General features: G+C 39.6%; 2 protein-coding genes across 11 annotated transcripts in view; one reads left to right on the top strand and one right to left on the bottom strand.

The window, feature by feature from the left end:
* Nucleotides 1–16107, bottom strand: part of caskb (calcium/calmodulin-dependent serine protein kinase b) — a 44031-nt gene that overhangs the window by 20363 nt on the left and 7561 nt on the right. For all 10 annotated transcript variants that reach the window (XM_051897259.1, XM_051897257.1, XM_051897263.1 and 7 more), the window contains exons 2-10: nt 13057–13169; nt 11862–11967; nt 11240–11317; nt 11077–11149; nt 6023–6125; nt 5719–5894; nt 4490–4612; nt 4262–4345; nt 1507–1606 (exon numbers count right to left, since the gene is read on the bottom strand). In XM_051897259.1, coding sequence (XP_051753219.1) covers nt 1507–1606; nt 4262–4345; nt 4490–4612; nt 5719–5894; nt 6023–6125; nt 11077–11149; nt 11240–11317; nt 11862–11967; nt 13057–13169 — 956 coding nt within the window. The remainder of the gene's footprint in view (nt 1–1506; nt 1607–4261; nt 4346–4489; nt 4613–5718; nt 5895–6022; nt 6126–11076; nt 11150–11239; nt 11318–11861; nt 11968–13056; nt 13170–16107) is intronic.
* On the top strand, nt 6435–10935 carry gpr34a (G protein-coupled receptor 34a). The gene is made up of 2 exons (XM_051897281.1): nt 6435–6697; nt 8821–10935. Exon 2 carries the CDS (start codon nt 8908–8910, stop codon nt 10090–10092), a length of 1185 nt encoding a protein of 394 aa, XP_051753241.1. The 5' UTR covers nt 6435–6697; nt 8821–8907; the 3' UTR covers nt 10093–10935.

The raw sequence follows: 16107 nt of genomic DNA, 5'->3' as shown, positions 1-16107 counted from the left end.
GAACTGATATCAATTCTTAATTGCCAAGAAACAATCTTTTAGTCTGTGCCGTTTGCATTTGATGAGTGAATAAACTTTGTAGCGCCTCCCATCCAATAATCACAATAAGATTTGAGAGTTTTAATACGAAATCACTAAATTCATTCAATAAATGTGTTTGTCTTTAATGTGTGCTGACAGATCATGAACGATCATCTCTTCCTCTTTACTACTAGTTACAGCAGCAAATAAACATGATTCATCAGAAGATTCAGAACAACTGACTGAAATGAATCATGATTAATGTAGTTGATCAATCAGTGCTTCAACCGCTAATAAATAAATATGGCATTTTATGGCAGCCAACATTTAAATGTTTATATTTCAAAAACCAAGAAGAAACATGTCATTAAAAAGTTAATATTATAAAAACTTTGTGTAATTTAAATGTAAACAAACCAGTTAATTTTAACCTGTAATATTATAGTGATGTACCAGCTGAGGTTCCTGTATAATTTACAGCATTAGATTTTATGTCCTTGAGAAAAATTGACGTACTGTACCTGATATATATGCAAATGAATCGATATCAAATCGAATTGTGAAATTTGTGTCAACGCCAGCCCTGATTCCTTTGACTCCAGTGAAAGTTACGCCAGTGAAGAGCATTATGGGTCACCAGTGACCTGATATTCAGCAGATGATTTTTCTACAGCGTTCGGACATATAGAACTGAACACTTTTACACCTGAACACTAATTAATTAACAGAAACTAAAGGCAGATCATCAGAACACTTTACAATAAGGTCCCGTTTGTTAACATTAATTATGACGTAATTATAACATTAACTAACAATGAGCAATACATTTGTTACACTTTTTATTAACCTTTGTTAACATTAATTAATAAAAACACAACTGTTCTTTGTTAGTTCATGTCATCTCAGCTCCATTAAATAATATTAACAGATACAACTTTTTATTTTAAAAAAGTATTGGTAAATGTTGAAATGAACAATAACTGAATTTAATAAATGCTAACATGAACTAACAGTGAGCAATATATTTTCACAATGTTTAATAATCTGTCAATGTTAGTTAATAAAAATACAATTGTTAATTGGTCATATTAGTTCACAATGATTTATCTAAAAAAGTTTTGATTTTAATGTATTATTAAATGTTGTTAATATTAAAAATTAATTGTAACTAATATTAATAAATGCTGCAAAATTATTATTCATTGTTAGTTCATGTTAACTAATGGGTCGTTCCCATTTGCTCGAGTATTTCCGGAACAGCTAAAGACTGATGATGCGTTCACCATGTGACACACAGTAAACTGGATTCGCTGAGATGGTTTTCCCTGCGCAGCATCAAGACGCTGCAGAAAACATGAGCCCCGCTGCATCTCTAGAGGTCACCTGACATTCACTAGACTTTCACAGTGACTAATGAATCAAACGAAGATCACAAAATGACTGGACGCAGAGCTCCGTGTGGCGCTTTCTCATGCGGGGACGTACCTGAAGACGTGGGGTCCTCTGAGAAATCGTGGAGGTCTTCGGGAGGGTCGCCGTAAAACGAGTTGAACTTGTGACTCGAGACAGCAGCGAGGACGGCACCCTGCGAATCACACACACCCACACACTTTATTCACAAAAGACTTCATCTCTTTATTCATTCATTATGGAGATTTTGATGAAATCATTCTTATGAACCGCAGACATTTGACATTTGCCTTCCAGAGATCTCACAAACACGTTAGATCTTCAAACCACACGTCTTCACCTTCACACACATATCTCTATTCCTCCGGCTCCATCTGTCACGTACCTGACTCAACGTTTGATGTATTAGAACACAACATCCCGTGCTTTCATGTGGCAGTGTGTCTCTGTCAATCAGAACTTTACTCGCGATATCCTGAAACCTCCAGAACTGTCGTAAAGTTCGATCTGTTAAAGAACGCGGCTCCAGATCACTTCTGACTACTGGTGTCATTTAATAAAACATTCGTTCAGAGTTATCTTTAATGTTCTCAGAATGTTAGCACAAAACCATTATTTATACATCGTTCATGGAATGTTTTTACCTGAAATGTTTAGTTTTATGTAAAAACATTCACCTAATATTTTTTAAAGTTTGTTTCAGACCATTCAGAGAACATTCAGAATTAACGTTCCCATAATGTTTGAAGAATGATAAAATATAACATTTCCTTTACATCTGCGTGACCAAGAAAAAATCATTTTTTAAACATTTTTTTTTAAAAATTGGATGTTTTGAACATTCAGAGAACATTTAAGAAATAACATTTTCTTAACTTAATGGGAACATTAGCAAAACATTCTTAGAGCACATTTGGGTTTAGCTGAAATGGATCTGGGGTTTAAAAGACACTTAATATTCAATAATACACGGGAAAACCCATTAAGAACGCAGCGGATATTCAAACAGATTTTTTATTATGAACATAGGACTGACCTGAAGGAAAATGCTAAATCTGAATGCAGGTAATACACTCGGTCACTAGATATCTCTCTCACAATACTCTTCTACATGATGCAGTAAGCTTCAATGAACAAAATCAATAGAGAACAAACATATGTTTACGTTGCTAAGAGCGGTTTCTAGCAACATATACATTGTGGCGCAGTGATACTTATGTAATGCAGTCAGTTGTATGTTTTCGGGAATTTTACAAAGGCTTCGAATGCGGCTCAACCAATCAGAATCAGGGGCCGGAACTATCCATTTTATAAGCTTTTATTGACACCAGACCCAGCGAATGACTGATCCTGGAGTGTGACTATAGATAGGTGAAACTCTGCCTCCGCAGAAGAAATCAACGCCTACTTCATCATCTGTCAGCGTTAGGAGGAGAGAAGAGCGATACAGGGCTAAAATAACATTACCTTTCAAAGGAACCTAATGCAGGAATATGTTATTTATTTTCAACAATGTGAATGTCTCAGTTGAGCTTTATTTATTTGTATTCGGTTAATTTCACTGTGAATTCTTTGGTAAATCAATCGCATTTTGGCGCAGACTTTTACGATATGGACTCAACAGTAATGCAACAACATGTCAGTAACTGTGTTCATTCTAATGCCTGATCTGATATTAATGATTCATGTACAGTCACATGTTCTTTGTGTCAGTAAATCAAACCAGTGACTAAATGGTCAACTTCACATTGTTTCTCTCAGTAGGATGAAAATAATTTCTTATTTAAACACTGATTAAAATATATATAGAAAGTGATCAAAGAACGCTCCCTTTACAGTCGCTGGAGCTGTCAATCAAAGAGAGCGAGTTTATCAGTTCTGGACTCCCGTTTTATTCAACGAATCTCTTATTTACATCACGTCTGCACTGTTAGTTACGATGAAAGCATTCGTTAGTGTGCAGAAATTGAGTTTCAATGATGAGATCACTGCTTTCATGAGCTCAACAACATGTCTGTGATCGACTACAGTGTTCATCACTGCAACCTTTCATGCCACGATCTGAATATAATGCCACAGATCTAAATGTGATGCTATAATCAACACTTTTCATGACTAATTAACCTTGAGAGCTGTAATAGTAAAAATGCACTAAAAGAGAGAGTAATACTTGGCTATTTCAAATGGAAAGATGTCAGCCAATCACAGCAGTGGGTGTTTACACTGAAGTCTCACAGCAGACACGCCCCTTAAAACAGTGTTCAGATCAGATGGCTAAAATCCATTTTTGACGTAAAAATCATACTAACATCATAAGTGCACCCCAGGAAACATTATAAAACAATAAAACAATGCAGTTCATGACCCCTTTAAATCATTCTGTACTGTATAAATGTCTCTGTAGATTCATGACTTTCTAAGACACCATCAGCTCTTGCAAGCATACTATGTGAACAACTTGGTAGGCATGTGACTTCTGCATGTGTGCGGATCATGTGACTTGTGTGTATATTTGTTAGAGTTACTTCCTGTATTTTTACAACTGAAGAGGGTGTTTAGATGAACACTGAAACATCTTGTTGTTTCTTTTTATGTAGTCCCGTGATTTTTAAACCGTGAGTTAGTTAGTTTGAACATGTATTGTATAAAGTGCTCCAGAAATAAAGATGACTTGACTGAAAAACGGCTCAATTTAAGGATTATTACTGGAAAGAAACCACACTGTGTTTGACTGATATCTAACAGTAAATGTTTGTGAATGGGCTGGGCAGGTGTTCAGGAACACAGTGAATGTCTGTGGTGAGTTTTATGACATGATTACAGTAAATACCTTCAGTTTCCTCCGAGCGTTGAACTTCCTCAGCTGCTCCACCGTCTCGGGCAGGTGGATCTTGTAAGAGTAGCGATCTCTCTCCTGCACAACACACACAACATGAGACGAACTGAACCCAATACAGTCCTCGAATTACAGAAACAGGAAGTGATGTGTGCTCATTTAATGATAAGTGGTTAGGTTTAAGGACAATAGCAGAGGGAAGTGAGCGTGTGTGTCTGTAACCTTGAGCCAGGGGTGATTGAGTGCTTCATAGACGGTGATTCTCTCGGCCGGGTCCAGCATCAGCATGCGCCGCACCAGGTCTTTAGCGCTCTCAGAGATCTGACTCCACTGCCGAGGGTTCATCTGACAAACAAACACACACTGAACTATACAGCAGCTTCATCCAGCGGCCGTTTGCTTGCATCTATATATGATAGAGCCGTTCTGAAGACTGCACTGCAAAAAGTGACGTTCTTCCTCAGTGTTTCCTGTCTTGTTTTCCAGCACAAATATCTAAACATTCTTAAATCAAGACACATTTACTGGAGAAGAAAAATGACTGAGGATATTAAGTCTTATTTACTGAGAAATTTATCAAAATGTTCGTGCTTAAAACAAGAGCAAATATCTGCCAATGGGGTCAGAAAAATAATCTTGTTTTCCCTTTAAATTCAGTTTATTTTTCTGGTTTTAAGTTTAAAGGCAGATTTTTGCTCCTAAGTGAAAGCTGTAGAAAGCAGAATGTTAATTGTGGTTTTAAACCACTCTTTATTGTCAGAACATGACAAACACTTCACTTTTTTGAGTTCTTTACACTTTTTCAGTCATTAGTCATTCAGTTTCTTACTTTCTGCATGTGCTAACGGCTGATATTGTTTCAAATATTACATGTTTTGTCTCTTAGAAATGCACATTTGACAGTAAGTTGAGTTGGTATGTAGATATAAATTTATGTTCATTAACAAAAACAGCGGTAACAACCTCATTTTTATATGGTAAACTTTAAATATTCCGACTGACTGAGTTTGATCAAAATGAACCATTGGTCATCCATAGTAGCACACATTTAGATCATGAAAACCACAGATAAACATGGTAAAATGTAACTTTATGGTTTCTATGGTAATTTATCAAACACTTGATATCATTTTATCGAGAACAATTATATCTCAATAATTACTGTTATCGTTTTATTGCCCAGCCCTACATACATCTCTTTTTTGCATGAAACTAAATAGTACTGCCTTTTCTCTCAATCTTAGATTGGAGAATCCTCACAATGCATTCTGGGATTGACTTCTCCATAGACACATGTAATGCTGTGTTAGAGTTGGGACAAAAGCGGTACTATCCGCATCAGATTTATCACTCTGCCCCAAAACAGAAGTGGAATGACCTGATCTGATATGAAACATGACGTCTGACGTGTCTTTAGTGTTCTTGGGGTGCTTCTGCAAATCATGCAGTACCTTGTACTTCCCTTTCACAATGGCTTCGAACAGACGCTCCTTGGTGCCATAAAAAGGCAAACAGCCACTCAGCAGGATGAAGAGAATGACGCCGCAACCCCAAACGTCCACCGGCTTCCCGTATGGCTCTCGCTTGACTACTTCAGGAGCCATGAAGTGAGGTGTCCCTACCCGACCTACAGGAGAGACACGAGAAACAAAGACACAGAGGCCCAGGGGGTTCAGAAGAAATCAGAGCAAAGGGCTGCTTGTCTGAACTTCCTGTAAACATGATCTTATGTATTTGGTGCAAATACACACGTACCTCCAGCCACAAGACCGGACTCGCCCAGTTGAATCGCCACCCCGAAACCGCCCAGTTTGACAGGAGCTGAGTTCTCCTTAGAGGCCAGCAGCACACAGTGAGGCTGAACACACACACACACACACACACAAAACTACTGAACACGTCCTACATAAAGCCACATGTTCACGTCACCTCTGAATACACTGTCACATAAGATACTATGAGATGAGAAGAGACACATGGAACAAACCCTTCATGTGAAATATGTACCCTTTCAACAAAAACCACAAACCAAGGGAGTAAACATACAGAAATGTAGCATGAATGTGAAGCTGTGATGACGGTCAAAGGATTGAGCTTCAACATCTGTATCGAGAGAGAGAGAGAGAGAGAGAGAGAGAGAGAGAGAGAGAGAGAGAGAGAGAGAGAGAGAGAGAGAGAGAGAGAGAGAGAGAGAGAGAGAGAGAGAGAGAGAGAGAGAGAGAGAGAGAGAGAGAGAGAGAGAGAGAGCGCGAGCACATGCAGCGACTGCAGACGTTCTGAGCATTTGGAAGGGAAGCAGAAAGACATCAGACACTCATGCAGGAATGAAAGAGGATCTGACAGAAAGACTAAAACCTTTGTGTTCCTTCTGAATGGATGAATGTGCAGCTGCAGCGGTTTGTGCAACTGAAGGAATTAACATGCTAAACTGTGAGTAGAATTCACAAATTCATCTGTGTGTGTCTGAGATCAAACTCTGTGTGTGTGTGTGTGTGTGTGTGTGTGTGTGTGTGTGTGTGTGTGTGTGTGTGTGTGTGTGTGTGTGTTATTCTACAGATGCCGCTAATAATGACAGACAGAGAAAAATATGTGCATGCATACATGAATGTACTTCATACAGTCAGAAAATATGCAGGTCAATCTGCTAAAATGGGCAGAGTATCAATTTAAAAAAAAAAACTTTACAAAAAATCTTTCTATAAAAAAATGTTAACTAAAATTATGCTAAATGTATGAAATGACCATTTTAGCACGCAATAAGCACACAGCGTGCACATGATCATGTGTGTGTGTGTGAAGCGTCATGAAATCATTTCTGAAATGTCTGTTAATCGAATCATGATTTAATCCAACTTTGTTAAATTTTTATTTTACTATTTACAGCTCAGATAATAAATAATTATAAAAAAAAATGAAGGGAAAATGTTCATTTAGCAGACGGCTTCATTCAGAGCGGTGTAAAATTACAATCACACAAACAGAAGAGTTTCACAGGAGAAACACGCTTTCATAAATACCAGAATAACACAACGCTAGAGCAGAAGTGCACAAAAAACAGAAAGAAGTACATGCTAGCTAGCGAGTGTGAATTAGATAAGATTAGATTCTACTTTAGTTTCAAGTGTGTGTATATATACACACACTTGAAACACACACACAGTATATATATATATATTATATACATACAGTAGTCAACATTTGACTTACAAACAAATCAGATACAGTAGTAAAGGACCAAAAGGTTATGCATATCTGGCGTGCTGTCTGAGGGGAGGGCTCTGAGCTTGACCATATACATACATATATTTTTTATATATATATATATATATATATATATATATATATATATATTATATATATATATATATATATATATATATATAAAATTGCATGAAAAAGTTTGTGAACCACTTACAGAATCTGTGAAAAAGTGAATAATTTTAACAAAATAAGAGAGATCATACAAAATGCATGTTACTTTTTATTTAGTACTGTCCTGAGTAAGATATTTTACATAAAAGATGTTTACATATAGTCCACAAGACAAAAAATAGCTGAATTTATTAAATAACCCCATTCAAAAGTTTGTGAACCATTGATTCTTAACACTGTGTGTGGTTACCTGGATGATCTACGACTGTTTTTTTGTTTTGTGATGGTTGTTCATGAGTCTCTTGTTTGTTCTGAGCAGTTAAACTGAGCTCTGTTCTTCAGAAAAATCCTTCAGGTCCTGCAGATTCTTCAGATTTCCAGCATCTTCTTTATATTTGAACCACATAAAAACAGTCGTAGCTCATCCAGGTAACCACACACAGTATTAAAAACCAATGGTTCACAAACTTTTGAACGGGGTTATTTAATAAATTCAGCTTTTTTTTCTCTTGTAAACTATATGTAAATATCTTTTATGTAAAATATCTTACTCAGGACAGTACTAAAAAAGTAACATGCATTTTGTATGATCTCTCTTATTTTGTTAAAATTATTCACATTTTCACAGATTCTGCCAGTGGTTCCCATAGTTTTTCATATATACACGCAGTGTATATCATTTTAGTTCTATACAGAGTGCAAGACTGAGGCAGAGAAAGCAGAGAGCAGCTCAGTGCGAATGACAGTCCCAGTGCAGCTGCAGAATGAGCCATGAACCTCCTCCAGACCCAAAACACACATTCATGAAAGATGCAAGAGGAGCCAATCCTTCAGTTTTATTAAGGTCTCCCGTTCAACACACACTCATCCAGAAAAGAGCTGCCAAGCTATTCCTGCTTTCTTTAAATAATTTAACAAAAGTTAAAATGATCCGGAAAAAAGGAATGGAAAATTGAGAGGAGACGAGGTGCTCCGGGACAGCTGCTGGACGAGGCGTTTCAACCACCAATCAGAATGTGTTTCTGGGACGTTTGCCTGACTATAATTTACGCTCCTCACACTGGCGTCTGGATGGGCCAGAGCTTTCTCTCCTTTCATTTTCATTGGGTCGAGTCAGAATTTTCCCTTGTTGTTCAGTACAGTCAATTAAAACGTGTCTGTTTCTCGGTTTCTCTCCCCAGAGCTGAAGACTCGAGTGGAAAGACTTCAGCGAACTTCAGCCTAATCGCTAACGAGAAGATAAAAACAAAAACATCCTGTCCAACACAATGAGCACCACCGTCTGGCCGACCAACCACTTCACCAATCACACCGTCGGCACGCTGATGCCCAACCACTCGTGTCCTCTGGAAGAGGAGAGCTTACGGCTTCCGCTGGCGGTGCTCTACTCGCTCATCTTCCTGTTCGGCCTGGCAGGAAACCTACTGGCTTTGTGGGTCTTCCTCTTCCTGCACTCGCGCAGAAACTCTGTGCGCGTCTTCCTCATCAACGTGGCCGTGGCGGATCTGGTTCTGGTGGCCTGTCTTCCCTTCCGGGTGCTGTACCACTCTCGAGGGAACGTGTGGTCGCTGGGGCCGCGCATGTGCAAGGTGGTGGGCAACCTGTTCTACATGAACATGTACGTCAGCATCACCCTGCTGGGCCTCATCAGTCTGGACCGCTACCTGAAGATCATCGGCGTGCGGGGCTCTCAGAGAGGCTGCGGGCCGCGCTGGCTGCGGGGGAGCCGCTGGAGTCTGGTGACCTGCGGCCTGCTGTGGAGCTGCTCTCTGGTGATGGTGGTTCCCATGATCGCCATGGTCGAGGGCAACGAGGAGGACGGGAAATGTTTCCATTACAAGCAGAGGAAACATGCCCGCGGGAAAGCCTACTTCAACCTGTTCATGGTGGCCGTGTTCTGGCTGGTGTTCGTGGTGCTGCTGGTGTCGTACGGACGGATCGCCCGGCGACTGCTGCAAGCCTCGCGGGACAAACCGGACCTGCCCAACGCCACGCGCTACGCCCGCACCGCCAAGAAGTCCTTCGTGGTGCCGCTTCTGTTCACCATCTGCTTCGTTCCGTATCACGCCTTCAGGGGCGTCTACGTGGCGTCGCAGCTCAGCGATGTCAGCTGCGAAACGCAGCGGCTCATGGACCGCACCAACGAGGCCATGCTGCTGCTTTCCGCCCTTAACAGCTGCTTGGATCCCGTCATGTACTTCATGCTCTCAGGATCAGTGCGCAAGGCCACCATTCAGGCCTTTTCGCAGTTCTTCCATTTGCACCACGAACCCGCCAGCACCAACAGCTCGACCACAGAGTTTCGAAGGGCGTCCTTGTCCCACGCCTCCACGGCGGCAGTGCTGGCCACATCACGAGGCAGTCTGGGACTCATTACGCCCCTCCGCCCCAAACCTGCATGCCTTAACACCGACGGAGATCCCTGTCCACAGACTGCTGTCCTATCAAACTAAACGAGCAGCACCACGTGTGATGACGAGTTTCTCATGTCAGCCAAACTGGGCTGTGAACGGAAAAGACTCATGGGAAACAATGACTAGCTTGAAATGTTTGCATGGGAAAGTTCACTTCTGTGAGCACGTGTGGGATATATGGCTGGATACCCAACCGCAAGACATAACTAAACATCTGGTTTTAGATTTTCCCTCTAACAGACAAGAAATCAGACACAACTGTAGACAGTCAGTGTTGTTAAAACCTCAGAATTATTTCAAGATATCATGTATTTCAAGCAGCATCAGCTGCAGTGATGAACACTGACTTACACATGATGAAGGACGCCTCCTACTGGAGGAACAGAGTTACTGCACTCCTCTGATGAAAACACAGAGAAACAGACCTGTTCTTAATGTAATCACAGGCCAGCGATAGTTTGATCTCACACAGACTACATTCAGCATGTTTTTCTGTAAAGACAGTCTGTGATCTCATGAACACACACATCTGATCAGCTGAAGCGCCAATCTGACAATAATCCCACTGTAATCACAGATGGATGGGACGCGTCCTGATGGTTCAGACACTTTCTAACCAGTGACTTTTGTGATTACTGGATACAAGCTGTTGAAGATCATCTTAGACACACAACTGACTTGTCTACTTCTTCTGCGTTCCTGTAGCTCAGACTGTAAGGTCATGGGTTCGATTCCCAGTGAAAGCATGAAGTAATAACACGCACACCTTGATTTCAATCCAAGACGCTTTGGATAAAAAGTGTCTGCAAAATGCATTACTGTAAATATAAACAATAAATATAAAGAATATTTCAGACAGGAGAATAAAAACATAAAGCCTTATTCGGCATGTCTATTCACTTCTCATTTGTTATTCTTATAGATGACCTCTAAGTGTTCTCAAATCAAAAGCCATGTGTGTTTTATGGGTGAAGATGATGAAGATGAACATGTGAGTCAGAGATCGATACAGACGAGTCTTACCTTGACGTCTCTGTGTATGACGTTGTTGTCATGGCAATAGCGCAGGGCTTCAAGTATCTGTCGCATGTAGTGACTGAGAACACACACACACACACAGATTGAGCACAGATGTTCAGCAGTGGAAGGCCGATTGTGTTTGACGTGAACAGGAAGTGACTCTCACCTGGAAACCGCCTCACTGTAGACGAACCCGGCATCGGCCCTCTTCACGATCTCAAAACACAGATCCGCTCCATCCATACTGCACACAGACACATCACCGTTACACACGTGTGTGACACGTCGCTACACAATTTAAAATGTATTTACACGTGACAGTGATGCAGAAACATGGAGGAATGTCAAAATACACATGCTAAATGAGTCAACATGAGGAAAAACTTGTGGGTTTTTGTTAGACACAAGTCAAAGTGAAGTGGTTTACAGTTCTCCAACATCACAACTGCTCAAAATAACATAGAATTCAACAGTGTGAACAGTCTCATCAAGCCAGAATGTAGAGTTTTCTAATATGAGTTTGACTGTTTTAAATCTTTAGTTTTGAACAAGCGTCTCATAATGTGATTCTGTTTGTACACTGATGTAAGACTGATTCATTTATTTGATATGAATCATTTGATCTCCATCAATATCCAGAATAAAAGAGAAAATAATCAAATAACATTGACTGGATTGAACAAAAATAGGAATCAGCACATGATCATTTCATATATAAACTGTTCTTCAGTTTCATTGAATAGCATCACTATAATATTGTGTTTATAAGATTAAAAGCTCACACGTACAACTCAAAGACCATGTAGAGCATGCCATCTGAGCTGTAGGTCTCCAGCAGCTCCACGATGTGAGGATGTTTGAGCATGTGACAGATACTCGCCTCTCGCTTCAGATCTGATGAGGAACAGAGAGAAGAAGATCACCGACTCATTATCCTTATGAAGCTGAAGATCAGACGCATTAATGACAAGTTAAACATCAGTGATGCACAGCAGAACATGTGACATCATGAGCCTGACGTCACTGAGATCACATGAGCTGCCAGCAGAGGGAGCCCTGGAGCGCCTCATTCACACACACCAGGACTCATGAATGAGCCGCTCTCTCTCTCTGTGTGTGTGTGTGTGTGTGTGTGATGAAGATGAAGAGCAGCACACTAAGTCTCTGAACATCAGACGAGTCTTCAGCCTCTACAGGAGCTTCAGTTCACAGAAAACATCATAAATCAGCAGCAGGAAGAAGCCGTTCAGAACAACAGTGTGAGTGTGATGTTGCTTTAATTCATTATTATTACTGTTTGAAAGACTGCACTGACACTATTGGATAACAAGTAATAAACTGAACTGATCTGAATAATGACCCTATTGTCTCTGTAGAGCTTCTTTACAGCAGAATCTGAGTTTGTCTCATATTTGATGAAGTTTGCATCATTGATTCTGTTATTTTCCTGTTTATTTCTGTGAAGCTGACAGTCTGTCTGAACACAAACCAGTACCGTTATAACAGGAACGGCTCTGTCATGTGACTGAGGGCAAGCAGAATCACTGGCTGTGTGTCTTCTGGAAGACTATGCCATCCGGAGGTCACATGTGTCGGCCACATTCATCACTCACGTTCATTCATGTCCCGGCCGTGACTGAAGGCTTCAGCCGCAGGAAGTGGGCGTTTGTATTTTTACAAATATTCTCCTCTCGAGCGCTCTGAACTTTCTCTCTGTTTGCTCACAGATGGCTCATGGATGAAGCCAAAGCACAGTGCCACCAAAACCCTTTTCACACACATCACCCACAATCCTTTTGGCATGACTCAGGGATCCATGACCAGGCCGCAAGATTCCCACTGAAACCAGACGGCCGCCAGTCACATGCTCCTACGCCCGTCTATTAGCCTCCATACTGAACAATAATGCCAATTAGGGTGACGTACTGTGTGTGTGTGTGTGTGTGTGTGTGTGTGTGTGTGTGTGTGTGTGTGTGTTCTTACCCTCTGTACTGAGTCCCGGGCTGGAGGTGAAACTGGCCACATCTACGATCTTCACAGCGAACTGCTGTCCTGTGTCTCTGTTGATGCATCTGCGCACCACACTGAACGGACCCCTGAAACACACACACACACACACACACACACACAGTCAGCAGCAGTTAATAAAATCAGTCCTGTGCAGGTTTAAGCACTAAACACCATTACAAACAACCTTTACTTGCATTACTCATCTAGTAGTACTAGTACACTGGTGATCAAAAGTTTGGAATAATTCAGATGTTTCTGAAAGAGTCTCTTCTGCTCACCAAGGCTGCATTTATTTGATCAAAAATACAGTAAAAACATGTTTTACATTATTCCAATGTAAATCAGCTGTTTTCTATGTGAATATATAGTAAAATGTAATTTATTTCTGTGATCAAAGCTGAATTTTCAGCATCATTACTCCAGTCTTCAGTGTCACATGATCCTTCAGAAATCATTCTGATATGATGATTTGATGCTCAAGAAACATTTATGATTATTATCAGTGTGGAAAACAGTTGAGCTGCTTCAGATTTTTGTGGAAACTGTCATACATTTTATTTTTCAGTACATTAATATAATATTAGAGGTTAAAATGAAGAACAGAGCCCAAACTATTATATATTCAACTGCTATTTATTTTCAGATATAATAATTACACTCATATAAAAACAGAAATGTCTGTACACAACTCAGCTGCAGATATGGTAGTTTTCATGACAAATTTAATCAAACATACATACATCTATAATTAACAGTAAATCAGCTCCTCTCTAGTGTTGTACAGCTCACTCACGAACTGTGAACACTGGATAACTTTCCTGAGGAATGCAATGTTAAGTGACATACTGTTCTCAAGCTGTGCAGATCTGGCAACCCTGACCTGAACTACGGGCGATTCATATGGTCAAATAGAGCTGCTTTAACCTCGCTATTTTTTTAAAGCGATACAGCCCTAAATTTAACATGAGAGATTTTCTTCACACACATTATGAGTTGCAGTTCCGCCCCCTTTTGATTGACAGGATATAAACGGTCAGTTTTCACTGTGTTCTGTTCCTGTTTTGCCCACTTGAGTTCCTAGTTAGTTTCCCTGGTTGTTAATTAGTTTCACACCTGGTTTCTGTTCCGTTCATTATGTCTCCCTGTGTATCAAAGCCCTTCATTTCCTCAGTTCTTGGCTCGGTCTCGTTTATGTATAGCGTTTGTGTTCTCCTGTATTTCTCTGCGATCTCCTGAGTGCTAATAGTTTAAGTGTTAATAAAAGTTTTCTGTTTAATTCTCCTTCGTTGTGCGATCACTGCAGACACTCGTGACACGTGTGAATCAACAGATCTGAGCAGATCCAGATCATGTGACTGAATTATCGCCGCACAAGCTGATTCACATCAGTGATAAACGTGTGAACGATCACACCTCGGCCAGACATGTCCATGAACACAAACACCACAGACTCAACACACACTTACACTCTGTGCTTTAGGACTTAATACAAATTTAATCAAAAATAGTGGTAATCAGATGAACGCCTAAGAAATGAACAATTACTTTTATTTTTTGGCAAACAAAGTGCAGCACAACAGAGGTTTACGGTTTAAAAAAATTAAATATAAAATTATATTTCTGTCACAATTTCCTTTTATTTTGGCGTGTTATGTGTGTGTATCTGCTAAAGAAATGGTGAAACGCTGCTGAAGAGACTCAGATCAGCTCTGGAGATCAAGTTCATGTGTTCAAACAGTGATCAAAACTGAGACGGACTTCAGATTCACACTGCAGTCTCTAACACTCACACACACTCGTTCATATCGCCGCTTGATTAAGTGTGCAGCCCTACGGCTCATTTATTCATCAAAAATCTGCCAAATTCGGAGACATTCTGCTTTATACTGTAAATTCCATTTTCATGACTGGATTCCGCCCGCAGCTTCCACATCACAGAAATCATAGGGCCCTAATATATATATATATATATATATATATATATATATATATATATATATATATATATATTTATTTATCTCTCTCACTCACAGAGGGTTATTCTGGGGAAGCCACAACCACATGTCTGCAAATTAAAGAACAGAGACACAGGCCTATAACACACACAAGTCTATTTGAGCAGCACATGATGGAGGGAAACATTACATCACAACGCTCACATCTAATCTAGAAAACAAACCCACACAGGATGTTTTGTGTGATAAACTACTGAACTCCACACTCTCACTTCAGTCTCCTTTCTTTCCTAAAACAGGAAGTGAATGTGTTAACACACTTTTGAGATGAATTACATTACATTACTGAATCAGTCACATGGGCTGGTCATGTGATAACTACTGCCCGTTAGTATCAACACTGAGGTAACAGCGGTGCTCATGTAGTTTATTGATCCAGACGCTCTGAACCCACGACCTTCACTAGCGTCCTGCTCGACCAGATCATGTGACACACCTTCAAAATGTTGCTTCTAACCTTTAAAATCACATTGTCATAAAAAATTTAATAAATGAAGTAAGCAAATAGATAAACAGATAATAAATAAATATATAAATAATAAATGAGCAAATAAGTAAATTATTTGAACAAATAATTAAATAAATAAATGAATAAAGTAAATAAATAAATCATGTATTTATGTATATGTACGTTTATGCATGTATTTATGTACATAATAAATAAAAATTATTTACCCTAACCCTAAGTAAATAATAAATTATTAAAGTAAACATAGATAAATAAATAAATAAATAATTGATAAATAAATAAATAGTAAATAACTTAAATAATAGTAATTATTTACCCTAACTCTACATAAATACTAAATAAATTAATATAGTAAATAAATAAATAAAAGTAATTATTTACCCAGCCTAACCCTAAGTAATGAATGGATGGATGGATGGATGGATGGAGTAAGTAAGGTTTCATTTGGTTTCCATGTGTGGACATCAGGAAAAGTTGAGACGGAGACAGATGAGACACTTTACTGCTCAAGAACACAGTCCCATCAAGCACCTGCTGAAT

Source organism: Ctenopharyngodon idella, chromosome 6, assembly GCF_019924925.1.
Source record: "Ctenopharyngodon idella isolate HZGC_01 chromosome 6, HZGC01, whole genome shotgun sequence".
Lineage (NCBI taxonomy): Eukaryota > Metazoa > Chordata > Actinopteri > Cypriniformes > Xenocyprididae > Ctenopharyngodon > Ctenopharyngodon idella.
The sequence above is the reverse complement of the archived record's forward strand: the minus strand, read 5'-3'. Positions and strand labels throughout refer to the sequence as shown.

Bases quoted from the DNA above. Each gene is read 5' to 3' on its own strand.
- gpr34a (XM_051897281.1), top strand. From the start codon at position 8,908: ATGAGCACCACCGTCTGGCCGACCAACCACTTCACCAATCACACCGTC.